We start from the raw sequence: 14,090 nt of genomic DNA, 5'->3' as shown, positions 1-14,090 counted from the left end.
CAAGAGAATTAACACGAATTTGCTTTAAGAGTGCAAGTTCCATTTCCAATCTCCCCAAAGCTGGAAATATTTTAATTAGCTTCGACGATCATAAAAATTCACGGAGGGAACTGTGAACATTTTACGATCTGCCAGAAGCAGCAGCAGCTTCCAGCGGCAGTAGTGGTAGTGTCCCCCCCAGTCGAATGTCGAATGTCGAATGTCGAAAGAGTTTGCACAATGAAACGCCTTAAAATGAAAACACATTAAAATTTAATCATGCTCGCAAAGTGTTCGAACATGAACTGCTTGAGCTGCCACGGCACATAAAAACGGATCACGGATCAGCGTTTTGGTCATGAAATCACAGAGTGCCAGCGAGCCCACAAGCGGATTAGTCTACAAAATAATTTAGTTTTGCCTCTCTGGTGGTGGTGGGGGGGGAGACTATTACAAGGGTGCACTGAAGATTTCAGAGGAAACCTTTTTGATTTTGATTGTGTGAATTCTGTGCATCTGCTGATCTCTCGCTCTTCTCTGTCAGCTACCGAAATCTTCCACACTTTAAACCAATTTTTTCTGTAATTTCCTACAAATATCTGGAACCTCCTTCCTGGCCAAACATTAAGCGCTAATCCCAATGCACATTCATTCACCCAAGAAAATGAGGCTTCTGTCTTGCTGATTTCACTTAGCTTAACATGATTATAAGCTGTTTAGGCCACTCATTTTTTTTCAGCTAGAAAACTGTTTCTAATCCCAACTTCCAGGAACCATCCCCATCATCATCATTATCATCACCCGTGCGATCATCATTATTATGATTATCGATGTGCTTCCTGTGCCGATTTTGGTCCAATCCAAGATCCATAGGGCTCGGGCTCGCTGCTGTCTGCCTTTCAAACGTTATTGTGGCCATGGCTATTTTTTGCTTTTCTTTTATAAATCCTCAAATTATCAGTTTATGGGTGCTTTTAGTTTTATGAACCGATCACGTACTAACCATTCCGAGGTCCAACGGATAAACCAACCACAAAGCAAGTCCTCTCCCTTTCAGTCTATTTATTTCTCCCACTGAATGTCGATCTTTTTTGGTACCCTGTAAGGGGTGGATCAGCACCATTCGCGCTTCACTGTTCAGCAACTCTCTTTCCACTTCATTGATTTTCTTCGTTGAGCTTCAAACCCTTTGCCATGTCCATAAAATATTCCCACTACCAGGTAACACCCTGGTCGACTCTCTCTTTTTGCTCTCTTCTGCTCTCCCTCTTCCCACTGCTAATGATCCTATTTCAGTTGGGGCCGCTGTCTCTGCGGATCTCTGCTGAATGCGTGCGAATCTTTTTTCAGCGTTTTGTTTTTGTATTTCATTCTCTTCCCTCCCCTCACGCGTTTCTTTTGTTGCTTTTGCGTTCTTTACGGTTGCGTCTTTTCCGTTTCGCTTCATTTTCAGCGCATTTTTATCGACTGCACAACTAATTAAAACTGAAAGAACGGAGTTCCCGAGGGCCTTCGTGGCGCTTTTTAGGTTTTTGAACCAAAATTTAACAAATTATTTAATGATAGATGGTTGTTAAATTGGCTACCCGTCTGGCTCTGTATCTGTAGCGGCCTCTCACTCTCTCTCTGTCTCTCTCTCTGTTTGTCTTGGGATCTTAACTATCGGTTATTTAGGGTATTAAGTGATTGGGGGATAGACCGCATAGAGAGCTTAGCCAATTGGCATTAGGATCATCTGCAGCAGCAATAGGGGGAGGTTGATTGAAATTAGCTGTGACTAAAAATAGAATGAAGAATGAAGTTATGGGAAAGTTATAAGTGATGGAGAGGTCTGATGATGGCACATAACAGAGGTCTGTTTTCCTTAGATCTATTCCCCGAATATTCTTTTAAATTCACTGCTTCTGTTCAGTGATTGAATGAAAAGACTGCCACACAGGTTGCCCGCTGCATAGAATTTGCTGCTGTATATTTTTTTTGCACATCTTTGTCTTATGTCAAGCCTATTTTTGCTACTCCGAAACTCCCCCAAAGTGCTGTAACAGTGCTTGTCCAAACAAGCGACATTTTGCTGTAAATAATCCCGTAGATCATCTCTCGGAGGCAACTCCAAGCCGCCGCCCTGCAGCGTAACCTTTGAGCAAACAAAAATACAGGAAGCCAGACAGCAGCCTGCCCACACACTGAATGACCTCAACGAAACCCTGGGTGTTCTCTCTCTCTCTCCATCTCAAAGAAGAAAAAGAGATTACTCCGTACTCGATTCAACAATCTACGGCAAAGATCAACAATCCGCAAAACAATTCTCATATGGATAAAAGGGCAAAGCCACAGCCACAGCGCAGAGAAAAAAAAAAAACAAATGAAAATGAAAATGAATTTCTTGGTGAACAAATGTCACACAATTGAAATATGTAATTAATTATGCTCATGCGAGAGGGCCTGCTGTTTATTTTGTGCTACCAGAAACAACCGATCCGATAGAGATCTACAAAACTATTTGCCACAGAAGGGGGCAACGTACCGGGGACCGCCAGCAGCTTCAAAGCTTCGCTTTTTGTTTGTGTTTTTGTTGTTGTTGTTGTTGTGTTTCTTGTTTGCTTTGCTCATATTTCGGATTTTTAATGAATCCACTCTATGATTATCGCGCTTACGAAATAGTTCCCCCAAAAAAAGCTCCATTCAAATGAAATACAACTGACGCCCCCACAACAAAAAACGGAAGGCAGGCAGGCAGGCGGCGTCCCCTCCTCCTCCTCAATGCACGACTGACTGCATGACTCTCCTCCCTCTCTCTCTCTCTCTCTGCCTGTGTGTGTCTCCTTCCCACTCGCTTGCCTTTGTTGGTGGTCGTCGGCAACTACTGAAAATATTAATTAGAAGCCGGCGTAAAAACAATAAAATGTTAATAAGCCCCGCGCTATCGAAATTCAAATTTCAAATGAAAAGCCAAATGCAAAACAGAAAACACAACGAAACATTTGCCAAAATAATAATTATGCTCTAGTTCTAAGGAATTGAGGGAAGGATAATTGCGGGGTGTATAAATTACAGCTGAATATAATCAGAAAAATTTTATGTGGGTTTTTCGACGCAGGAATCCCCCGCTTCACAGTTTAAAGTTTTCTCGGGGTGCTCAATGGAATAATGGCGGATTTTTTTTTAATATTTTATGTACAAAAAAATAAATATTTTTGGCAACAGCAACTTTCATTTTGCCATAAAAATTCTCAGCACTAAAATGACTAGAATCATCCCTTTTATTACCCTAAATTGAATAAGTTCCACTTCAGCCACAGCCCCGATTAATTACACTCCATTGTTTCCATTCAAATGTTTAATATTTAATTAACTTGCAATTTCCATACACAAAATATGTACAATTTTCCGTCTCATTTTTGTGTCTGCTCCTAATTTATGAGCTGCGGAGACACACAGCAGATTCGTTGATTTTGTTGTTTGATTTTTATTGTTGTTCGAGTTAGTTAAACTTTTATTGACTTTTAATTTCATTTGTGGGTTGCATTTACATTTATTGCCAATGGGATTACATTTTGATGGGCGGCATTCTGTGCATATTTTTAGGTGACTGGATTAACACCACACACACCGCGTGGATTTGTGGTATTTGAGTGGAATTATTGGGCAAGGGAAACAGGGGACAGCTTTCCATGGGGAAGAAGCTTCATCAATTATCAGATGGATATTTTTAATTACAAACATTACTCAAAGCGCCAAGGAGGACCAGAGACACTCCTGTCCATAAATTTCACACTCAACTCATTTCCTGCTCATTATCATACGAGTGTGCACGAGCCCCAACAAATCTCAGCAATTGTACAACAGAAATCCCAATGCGTTTTGGGTTGGGTGAGGCAGAAGACGGCTCTGGGGTCTCTGGGTTGTCTGTCCAAAGAACCCACTCAATTGGGGTTTGGCTCTTGGCGAGTGGGCGACTCCCATGTCTTCTACGTCTTCTCTCTGCTGAGAGATTTGTGGCCTGGGCGTTTATCCAGAAGATGTTAGGGAAGGTAATCAGGCTGTCACAGTCGCTAATTTCAATTATCTTGAGTGTGCCCTTTTCATATGAACACAAAGAGGAGTATCCGCATGCTCTTCCTGCCTTCAATTTATATCCATAAGTTTTTCGGGTTGCTCCGCTTTTTCGTTGACAATCAAATTGTCATTTCATTTTGGCAGTGGAAGGAAGGAAGGAAGCTCTCGGCACAAATCCGCAATTGAGACGGCAACTTACATGTCATTAACCAGGCTTAAGCCAAAACGGATGCGACAAAGGGCAAAGGCAATGCCAAACCGACAACACAACCTTCGGTCTAGATGTTGCATGCCACGTTGCCAAAGTTCGGCTGAGAGCTCAGAGAGTGCAGCAGTTGCAGGCAAATGAATTACTTACAGGAAGTCTGAGGCAAGTGCAGACATTGAGGCAAAGGTTTCATTTTTTAATGCCAAATATTTTTTTATTTTTTTTATTTTTGCTTTTATTTATTTACATTGAATATTTGCTTATTTTGCTTTTTTTTAATGTTTTTTTTTTTTTAATTTTTTATTTTTTAGACAATATTTACTTCTTGATTTTATTTTTTATTCTTTTAAATTTATTTTATGTCTTATATGTATTAATATTTAATTTTTTTTTAATTTTTTTTTAATTTTCTTATATATATTTTTTAAAATTAAAAACCTTTTATGTGCATTTTGACACCAAAAAATACCCAGAAAACATTGAGAAACTCAACACATTGCCAGCACCCGCATTTTCACGGATTTCTTGTTGCAGTAACACAATTTTCACACCACATTTTTCCATGCCCTACCCCACGGCGTGGCCAAAGTTCTGCGCCCTTGAACAGATATCTCTCTCGCTTTTCCCTAAATTGGCCAATTATCGGCAGTTGAAAAATGGTTTACCTGCCACAGAAACGCGGAGCCTTTTTTACCTGAGTTCGGGAGGATACAGAAATGCACCACGCACCTTGACCTTTCGGGGCAAAGACAATGCACATTGAATATATGAAAAGAGAAGAGACTGCGACTGAGAGTAGTAAAACGAGAGAATGATGGACTCAGACCTAGACCGACACCTGCCCTTGTCCCGTCCCGAACCCAGAACACACCTCTATTTTACACTTCTGTGGCCCGAACCCAAAGCAACGGCAAATCTATCTGTATCTTTTGATGGCTCCAAGGGGGAACCCTAGACCCTAGGCATTAATGAACAGACTTCACACTCGAGGCCATCTACCTGAGAGCGGATGGGAAGGGAAGGGAAGGGAAGGGAAGGGAAGGGAAAAACTTGTATTGATTATGGCACAAATGTTGGGAAATTAGGCAGCGATTTATACGTTCAAACTTCAGGCTCTCGGATACTGAATGCACTTTGATAAATGAACACAACACAAATATCTACAGTATCGGGTTCTTTTGGTCAATTCAATTGACTCTTTTTTCATTAGCGGACCGAGAAGAAGGCCGTCTGATAGGGGGACAGTGTCCACAGAGGAACCACTTTGATTTCTATTCATTTTTGTACCCATTCTGTGAGGAATGATTGTGAAATGCCTTGGAGTGTGGTGTCTGTGCTGGCTTTAGTGCAGTTTGGAAATAGATGAGCTAACAGCTGGAGAGTGAAGTGGCGGCGCACTCGTACAGATTAGATAGCAGAACGGGGCGGGGCAGAGACTGGGGGAATCAGCATAACAAAAGTCGCAGAGGGAAAAGGCAATCAAAATGCAACAAGTATGGATTATCCACAAGCCGAATTCTGGCACTCCAATTGAGTGCAAGACGAGCACAAAGGTTGGCCCATTTGTTGACTTAGTAGAAGGCAACTTCAAGCCGTTTTTTACGCTTTTATTTTAATGAGAAAGAGATTCGAAATTCGATTAGTCTGCCCCTGTCATCTGCTGACATTTGTCAACACAGAAATCCATTTATTAGCAACAAGACACGACATGACATGACCTTCAGCTGCAGGCAAGAGTATTTTCTGTTTCTTTGTTTGCCAATATTACAGGGAGTTGCCCGAAAGGAAACAAATCTATTGTCTAGAGTCCGGGCTTAGCAGTGGATTTGGCATAGAAATTGGCTACCTATTTTCGGCCATTATCCTCGTGGAAGGTGCATCCTTTGAGGAGTGGCCAGCGGTGGTCTTGTCAGATGTGGCCCAAAGCAGATTACAGTCGCAAAACTTCAAAACACACAATTAAAGGATGAAGAAAACTCTTGAAAATATCTTAGATCATGTGGGAGGGCAGTCCTTCGCGACTTTTGTGTTTGGTAAGATTCGATCATCGTTTTTTCCATCTCAGTCTTGCCCATAGGAAAATCTCTTCTCAGAGCAAATTGTTTGCCTCAAAACCCTCTAGGAAAAATATTCAAAATTAATATTTAAATTGAGGTACATTAAGTCTTGTATCAAGATTTTGTTCACTTTTTCGACTGAACAAGGCAATATTTGATCAACTTTTCCAGAAATAACTCTTTCTGTAAGACAATAATCGTCAAGAAAAACACATTTTAGCCACCAAATGAACGACATAGGAATGTAATTTTATTCAAAAAGTATTGTTTAATCCCCTTTTTGCCACAGAAAACGCACTCTATAGAACAATATAAAACCCACTTCAGGGCTTCATTCTTATCAACAAATGTTATGCATCATTCAGTTCCATTTCGTTTCATCGAATGTTGCTCGGCCGCACACACACACACACACACACGCATGCACACTCACGCACATGGCCTAAGCAGAATTGTACCACACGAAGTAAACGAGTGGCAAATGGAACAAAACAAACCCCAGCGACAGAATGGCAGGCAAGCAAGTAAACAAAAGGTTAATACAATCCAAATGGAGTCCACAGCATGCAACAAGCACAGCCGAGCGCTGGCCGAACGCAACCGAAGCGAGTGGCCTTCGGCAGCAGTCGCTCGGTTCCTTGGCTTTGGCTGCTGTGTGCCAGCTGGAAACCGAGCGCCTTGGCCAGTTCATTTCTTGCGTTGAAAGTGTTCGGTTCGTCGTTCTGCCGTTCGTCTGGGTCGTGGTTGTCGTAGTCTTTCGTCGTTCCGGTTAGGCGGCGCAGAAACCAACCCCGCCATGGATTGAGATTGATTCGAAAACGATTCCGAAATAATTGTGTGTGCCAAAAGAATCAGCAAATAAAACAAAAAATCTAAAAACGAAAACGAAAACGAAAACACCGAAAAATGAGTGCAGTTCTATTTTGAATGAATGGATAGAGTGGCTGCCGGGTTTGTGCCAAGCAAGATTTTCGGGCAATTCAATTAAAGTAAAAGTAGAATAAAAACTTGACAAGATGCAGTTGCCACAGTTGCCACAGTTGCAGTTGCAGCATTTATCAGCGGAAAGTGCATTTAAAAATACCAACGACAGCGAGATCAAACGGCGAAGACATAGAAGAAACAATCAAAATGTCGACGCTGCGTCGCAGCCCAAAAGGCTAAAAATAATCAGCGGCCAGAGGATGTCAGACGTAGTATTGCCCATGCTGCTGATGCTCTCTGGATTAAATGGATTAACACAAGTTGCCGCGCTCAAGGGTAAGTGTCAGCAGATGTGTGGCATGGAACTTATACGTTATACTTGCAACAGTTGCAGCCAACATCAAGGGCAAAACTATGACTCGGAGTTTGACAAACTATTTCCTCCCACAACATGCAAATCCTTTCCACTTTGGCTCCACGACTCTCTCTCTCTCTCTCGGTCCACTCTCCCCCCCACACAATTATTTATTAGCGTCATTTGTTTCCATTTACGTGTTTCGTCTATTTTTGGTGGGGAGTGAACGAAATTAAGGCACTGCGGTTTATTTATGCCCCTCGCTGCCAGCGCTCGCTAATGGATTTTAAGGCCCATTTTTATAGACGAAACGCGACATCTCCACTGTGCCACACAGACACATTACTCATGGCAGTCTGCCGCTGCTGCTGCTGCACTCCAACAGCTACACTAATGCCAGAGAGACTCCCACGAGAGACAGATTTCCTTTTGGTGTGGAAGATCTGTTTATTTGGGGGCACAATTAGAGATTTGTATGGGTGGATTTCGGCTGGCTTAGAGGTAGATAGAGGGTCAATACAGCGCATGGCAGTGCTCAACTCTTTCCGCTATTTAATTACTCTTAAACACTGCCAGCAACTCCATAATTCCCCGCTTACCTACAGGCACTTTGCCTTAATTCACTCACTCAGGGACCTCGCAGACAGAACGCAGCTCGAATGCAGTGCAGCAGCTCCTTGGGGACAGAGAGGAGAGGATCACAGGAGATCACCCAAGCAAAACACAGCACAAAATGTTGGGAAACTAATCAATGTATTGTTGTAAATAGTTTTTCTGTGTGCCCCCCCCTCAAGGGGAACCTGATTGGCAGTGAGGAGTTCTTGCGGCTTTTGTGGTCTGTTGGAAAGAAGAGAAAACTGAAGCAAAGTTGGGAGGCTCGACAAAGTATCACATTAAAATACATATCTAAATGAGGCATGCAGCTGGAGAATGTTGTAATCTAATGCTTATTAAACGCTTTTCAAAGCCAACCCAACGCCCAAATGATATCTCCAAATTGTTGGACACACGCAATTGGGATTCGGATTCGGATTCGGATACGGATTTGGGATTCATTTAGCACGCAACAGCCAACAGATTTGGTATCTCTGTGGCAGTGTGATGTGTGGCAAGTGTTGCACGCGACGACGTCGCTCGTTTGATATAATAAATTGTATAAAATTATCTGCTCACGGCACACGACAGGCTCAGGCTCAGGCTCAGGCTCTCCTTCCAATGCTTCTGCCAGGGTGTGTGACTTGTACTTTTATTTGTGATTTTGCTGCGGCGGGTGGTGGGTCAATCCTTGCCTGCTTGAGAATCTTTCGGGGGTCGTACAAATTATTATGCTGCAACCCCCTCTAGCTGCCGGCCTGCCACTAATGCCACTCTGGGGAGCGTTTTGTACACTGCTAACTGCCCTGCCCCCCCACAACTGCCTGCAACATGCTGCAGTTCGCCTTTTTTTATGTGTGTATCTCCCGGGGGTGGTGGCACACTCTTTTTTTTTCTAGGTTCACATTTCGCTCTTTTGTCTTGTCTTTTTTTTTGTTGGGTTGTGCCTCAAGCCTCTCTGCCAGTTTTGTGCAATTTTCCGAGCCTGAATCTCAGCCTGAGTCTCATGTGCATTATGCGAAAATTGGGCTAAGTAGCGGGCTTCTCCCTCGCCCTCTCCCTCTCTCGCTCCCGCTCCCGCCTGCTCTTTGGCTTACTTTCAAATGGAGTCAAGTGCCGGTTCTGTGGCATGTTATTTGTTCAATCACATGATTGCCCTACCGATTTTGTTCAGGGCATCCAGCCAATGAGCTGCCATGCCCCGCTCCATTCTCCAGCATTCTCCAGCTGCAGGCCACATAATGAATGGGGCAGCAGAGCCGAGTTTTTCCATCGATTTGCCAGATTCGGCACAGAGTTTGGGGCCACAAAATGTGATTGAAAACTTGCACCGATGCTTGGCTGTAGGTGCCTAAAGATAGAGTACACATGCATCTGCCTATCTATGTGTCTGAGATGACCTTTGGGGCAGTAGATTATTGGCCATTTCGGGGCAGGAAGTTGCTGGATTTTGCACCTCTGAAACCTCGCAAAAACATTGAAAGTTTATCAATAAAATAAACAACAATTTGGATGAGGAGTATGTAGAAATAAATATGCGAAAATCTTAGCAACATCCATAGAACTTTCCACATCTTTTGGCCACCCAATCAAAGCCTCTCCTTTCTGACTGCAGAATTTATTTTCCTTCTTTCTGCTGTGTGTGGCTGCCTCTTGTTGTGGGGCCATTCGATCTTGACCAGGCTATTGGCCAACTAAACAATAATTAATTATTTAAAACAACAGTCGCGTACAGACGTTGCAAGAACAACGCAACAGCCACAAGTTTCAAGAGCCTGAAGAGGCGGAGGTCGAGCTGCGGTGGCGCGGAGGCGCGCAGCAGTTTGGACATGGTCCGAGCCAAGTTTTGCCTACGCAAAGATTTTTTTTCCTCTCTTCTTGGCTTCCTGGGAGCCAGAGCTCCGCTTGACAGCACCGTTTCAAATGCAGCTATGTGTCTGTGTGCCTGTAGCCGTGGGTTTTATGGTTGCTTTTTTGTGATATTAAAAATAAAGGAAAAATTAAGCCTGGCAGCCGCGTAAAATGCAAACTTGCAGCCTAAAATGTTGCAGCATTTGTTGTTGTTGTTGTTGTTGTTGCTGCATTTTTGCATGCAATATTTCTCTCTCTCTCTCTCTCTGATTTTTCCTGCCTCTTATTTTCTTTCCTTTATATTTTTGAGAAGGCGTTACTGCACTTTTGTTGCCTCTTTTTCGTGCTGCCTCCTAGCCTCGAAGCAAATCTGTGCGCTTTTGGTGAGAAAAAGGTTTGCAAATTGCATTGGAAATGCTATGTGTGAAGCAATGGGATAGCTGCAGGAGAGCAACTGGCTGGCAGGAGTAGGAGAAAGGTGCCAGAGCCGGGCAGGAGGATATGCAATTCTGGAGAGGTCAATCAACATGAAATTTGATGCACAAGCTATGGGAAAGGCAGGCACAATGGAAGTGGTTTAGAAGGGGTTTTGGTTGAGCGAAATAATCTTAATGTTTCGCCAGCAGCTACATTTTAATTTGCAGCTTATACCACTAATATTCCCCACTTTTCCCCACTGCTTTATGCAATTGCTTTCCCAAGAATTTCGTACAAAAACGGGAAGGATCAACAAGTTATGCCGTGGCTGTGGCTAATATGTATTTAATTACACAAATTTCTGGCTGAAATTTCCGGCTGCAGCCCAAAAAGAGTTTTGTCTCTGTCTTTGTCTTTGTCATTTATCCTTAAGGCAAAGTCGAGTGGCAGAGTCAGAGATTTGCATATTTGCACTTGATGAAGTTAAGGCCTGAGCAGTGGCTCTCTCTCTCTCTCTCTCTCTCTCTGTGGCAGACATAGCCGCCAGCAGTCGGCAGTCGGCAGTCGCCAGTCTCGGTCTCAGTCTCAGTCTCAGATTTTCCAGCGTTGCGCTGCCTACGCGCTCGGGCCAAAGAAAATTATGAAAAATGTTCAAAGAATTGCCTTGAGTCATCGTCGTAGTCGGTTGCAGGTTTGGCAACAAAACGTTGGCGTTTGGTTTGCTGCACAGCGAAAAACTTTATAATTTGTTAACAAGAGTGGAAGGCAGTGAGGAGATCGGCGCCACTCTGGGGTTCCCTCCCCTCCGCACCCTACACCGCCTCTCCGCTGCCTACGTTTTGGTCTGGGCAATTATGACAAGTTGACAAACGGCTTAATCTGCACCGGGGGGATAGAGCGCGGGGAGGGGACTTGACTTGCTGTGGGATCCTCGAATCACAGATTGTCGATTGTCGATTGTCGATGCGACTGTGACTTGTGGAGGAAGATGCCGCTGCCATGGCATTTAAATCAATAAAGCAAAGAGAGTCCGCAGAGAGTCCGAAGAGTCCGCAGAGTCGCCGCGATCGCCGTCGGACGTTTATCGCATTCGGGATATCTAATAAAGGAGTGAGGGGAGCAGTCGGTACTCGGGTGAAGAGAGTGCGACACATGCAAATTGGTCAACTTGTTGCTAAACAAGTTCTGCCCTCACAGCGCTCATTGCTCCGTGTGTTGCTCTGCCCGCCGCTCCCACTCCTCTTTGTCCGTTCTCCTCTCGCGTCGCTATGCGCCGCTTGTACTCACCTGCGTACGACGACGACAACGACAACGAACATGCAAAAATTGGATTGCGGGCTCTGCGTGCAAATAAGGCAACAAAAACGAAGGCAGCGAACACGAAGACAACAACCACGAAGGCAGCAAGCGAGGGAAGAGAAGAAAGAAACGGGAGGTTCAAGTCGAAGCTGTTGATGCTCTAGCGGAGCAGATGGAACAGTGGCGGCAGCAAAAACGTTGCATATATGCAACTCACTCTTAAGGCCAAAGAATCTTGGGTAAAGATTTGCATACTCAAAACTTGAGGCCCAATTGCCACGCTCCTACTTCCACCACAAGATCCACCCAGTCACAAAAATCTCTTAACACTTATAAAATACCCTCTCAAGGCAGTGTATCTGCTCCAGCCAACAACAAGTTGTTGTTTTTTTTTTGTCTATAAAAAGGCGCTGCTGCTGCCGTTGCCAGACAATCAGCCATAAATCTAAATGACTGTCAACCCAGGCGAAAACCTACAATGGAGTTCTTGTTCTTTGGCAACATGTTGCCAACTGCCAGCGTTCGCCAACATGTCCCCTTCCTTCCAACCTCCTCCGCGGGGTGTAAGTGTGCGGTTTCCAGGCTCATTTGCTGCCATTGACGGTGACCGCCTGATAAGACACTAAAATATGCTAAAAAGGCTCAAATAAACTTGATATTGATATGGGCAGTGGCATGGACAGCGCCATAAACCAAAAAAAGCATTTAGTTAGGATATAACGAAACGCATTAGGAATGCCATTTGAGGAGCCAAAGTGGTTAAGGAATGGGCTAAGGAGTGGTAAGAAGAGACTTTCCTTAGGCATTTCCAGCTACTTAAACCACTCTAAATAAATCTACGAGTTCGAAATTTCTCCTTCTAAATTCCTCCAAATAAATCTCCCAAACTTCTCCTACAAATTCTACAAATTAAAACATTTCTTTCGTGATAAGATTACCCATAAAGTTGTCTAGCAAATGACGCATAAATTGAGTGCAGGTAACCAACACCTTGACACTAAACTTAACCAGGCTTTGGCATATCGAATTAATTCGTATAATTTCATTTCATTTCCATCCAAAAGATTCAGAGTGGGCTGCAGGCCCCGTAGCCAGCCCACGCTGGATGGCTGTCTGAGGGGCAGAAGATTCCGTTGGTAGCTTTTGCCATTCAACGAGTTTGTCATAAAATTAATTTGGTTTTTAGCTGCCCGACTAAGAACCAAACACCAACCTGCTCTGCTGCCTCTGTCCTGAGCTTTTTACTGCTTTTTCATTTAGTTGTGCTGCCCCCCGAGCCGGACTTCAATTTATTGCAGTTTTGCGACGACGGCCAAATGGGGAAATGCGATATGCCAATCACTTCCAGAGTGCGGCGACACTTTCCCAAGACTCTCTCTCTCTCTTCGCTCTGCTCTCTGTTTGTGGCTTGCATTTAAGATAAGGCCTCCACTTGTGTCGCCGCTTGATGCGTTGCTTCTTTGGGTTCTTCTTTTCGATTTTAGCATTTTATTTACATGCCAAAGAGGCCTTCCTCCCTCCCTCTCCCAGTCACTCTCCTTCGTTTCGAGTTACACCAAGCAACGACATTTGTTTTAGAATTTGTAAACATTGCAATCATCATATAGAAAGAATATTGTGGAACTGGGTTAAATGGGTGTGTGTGTGTGTGCGTGTGTGTGTTCGGCTCAGAGTAAATATTTAGTTTGTGACGCTGGCGCACCTTTTGTGGGAAAATGGAACTTCCTTTGGGTTTTAGATTTCTGGGAAATTTCTGCATGTGGGCAAACGCTGTCAAGTCTCTGATTGATTTACTCGGCATTTATCTACACAATTTGATGGTTAATTATTCAGGCAAGAGGAGAGAGAGAGATCGGATCAGCGAGATGGCTTTCCACTTGAAATGGCGCAAAAATTAATTAAAATTGCAGCGGCAATTAATCAAAAAAAAAAAAAATAAATAAATAAAACAGCAAAAAAAAAGAGGAAGGACCCAACCAGTCTTGAATTTGCATAGCGAACAGACGATCGATGCCACACGATCGGCGGGGCAAAGTGATCGTCCGACAGCTGAGTGATCTTTCTTTATCTGAGATTGATGCGCATCGCGTGCAAACCAGAAACATTCTTTGGGGTCCGTCCCGCTCTCGGACTCCACTCTCCACCGGAGGGATCGCATCGGCCTCAGCACGATCATTAATAAACCGCTGTGAGCTGTCAATGGGCATCAACGTTCCGTGGATCTCGCATCCGTGTGCGATCAGTGATCAGCGGCTCAGAGATCTCTCTGGCTGGGAAATCAACACGAGGATCAGTGGATCGACTTGACTGACACTTGTTTGCCACTTGAGTTGGCTGTGATTCGGTCCTC

General features: G+C 43.9%; 1 protein-coding gene across 1 annotated transcript in view; it reads left to right on the top strand.

Moving 5' to 3' along the window:
• Nucleotides 1-6,983: 6,983 nt before the first annotated feature.
• LOC117581994 (roundabout homolog 3) overlaps nucleotides 6,984-14,090 on the top strand; it is a 41,202-nt gene continuing 34,095 nt past the window's right edge. Inside the window, exon 1 of the mRNA XM_034269489.1 lies at nucleotides 6,984-7,560. Within this exon, the coding sequence (XP_034125380.1) occupies nucleotides 7,317-7,560 (244 nt within the window). The 5' untranslated portion in view covers nucleotides 6,984-7,316. The remainder of the gene's footprint in view (nucleotides 7,561-14,090) is intronic.

Source organism: Drosophila guanche, unplaced genomic scaffold (assembly GCF_900245975.1).
Source record: "Drosophila guanche unplaced genomic scaffold, DGUA_6, whole genome shotgun sequence".
Taxonomy (NCBI): domain Eukaryota; kingdom Metazoa; phylum Arthropoda; class Insecta; order Diptera; family Drosophilidae; genus Drosophila; species Drosophila guanche.
Note: the sequence above shows the minus strand (reverse complement) of the source record. Positions and strands in the feature narration are given on the sequence as shown.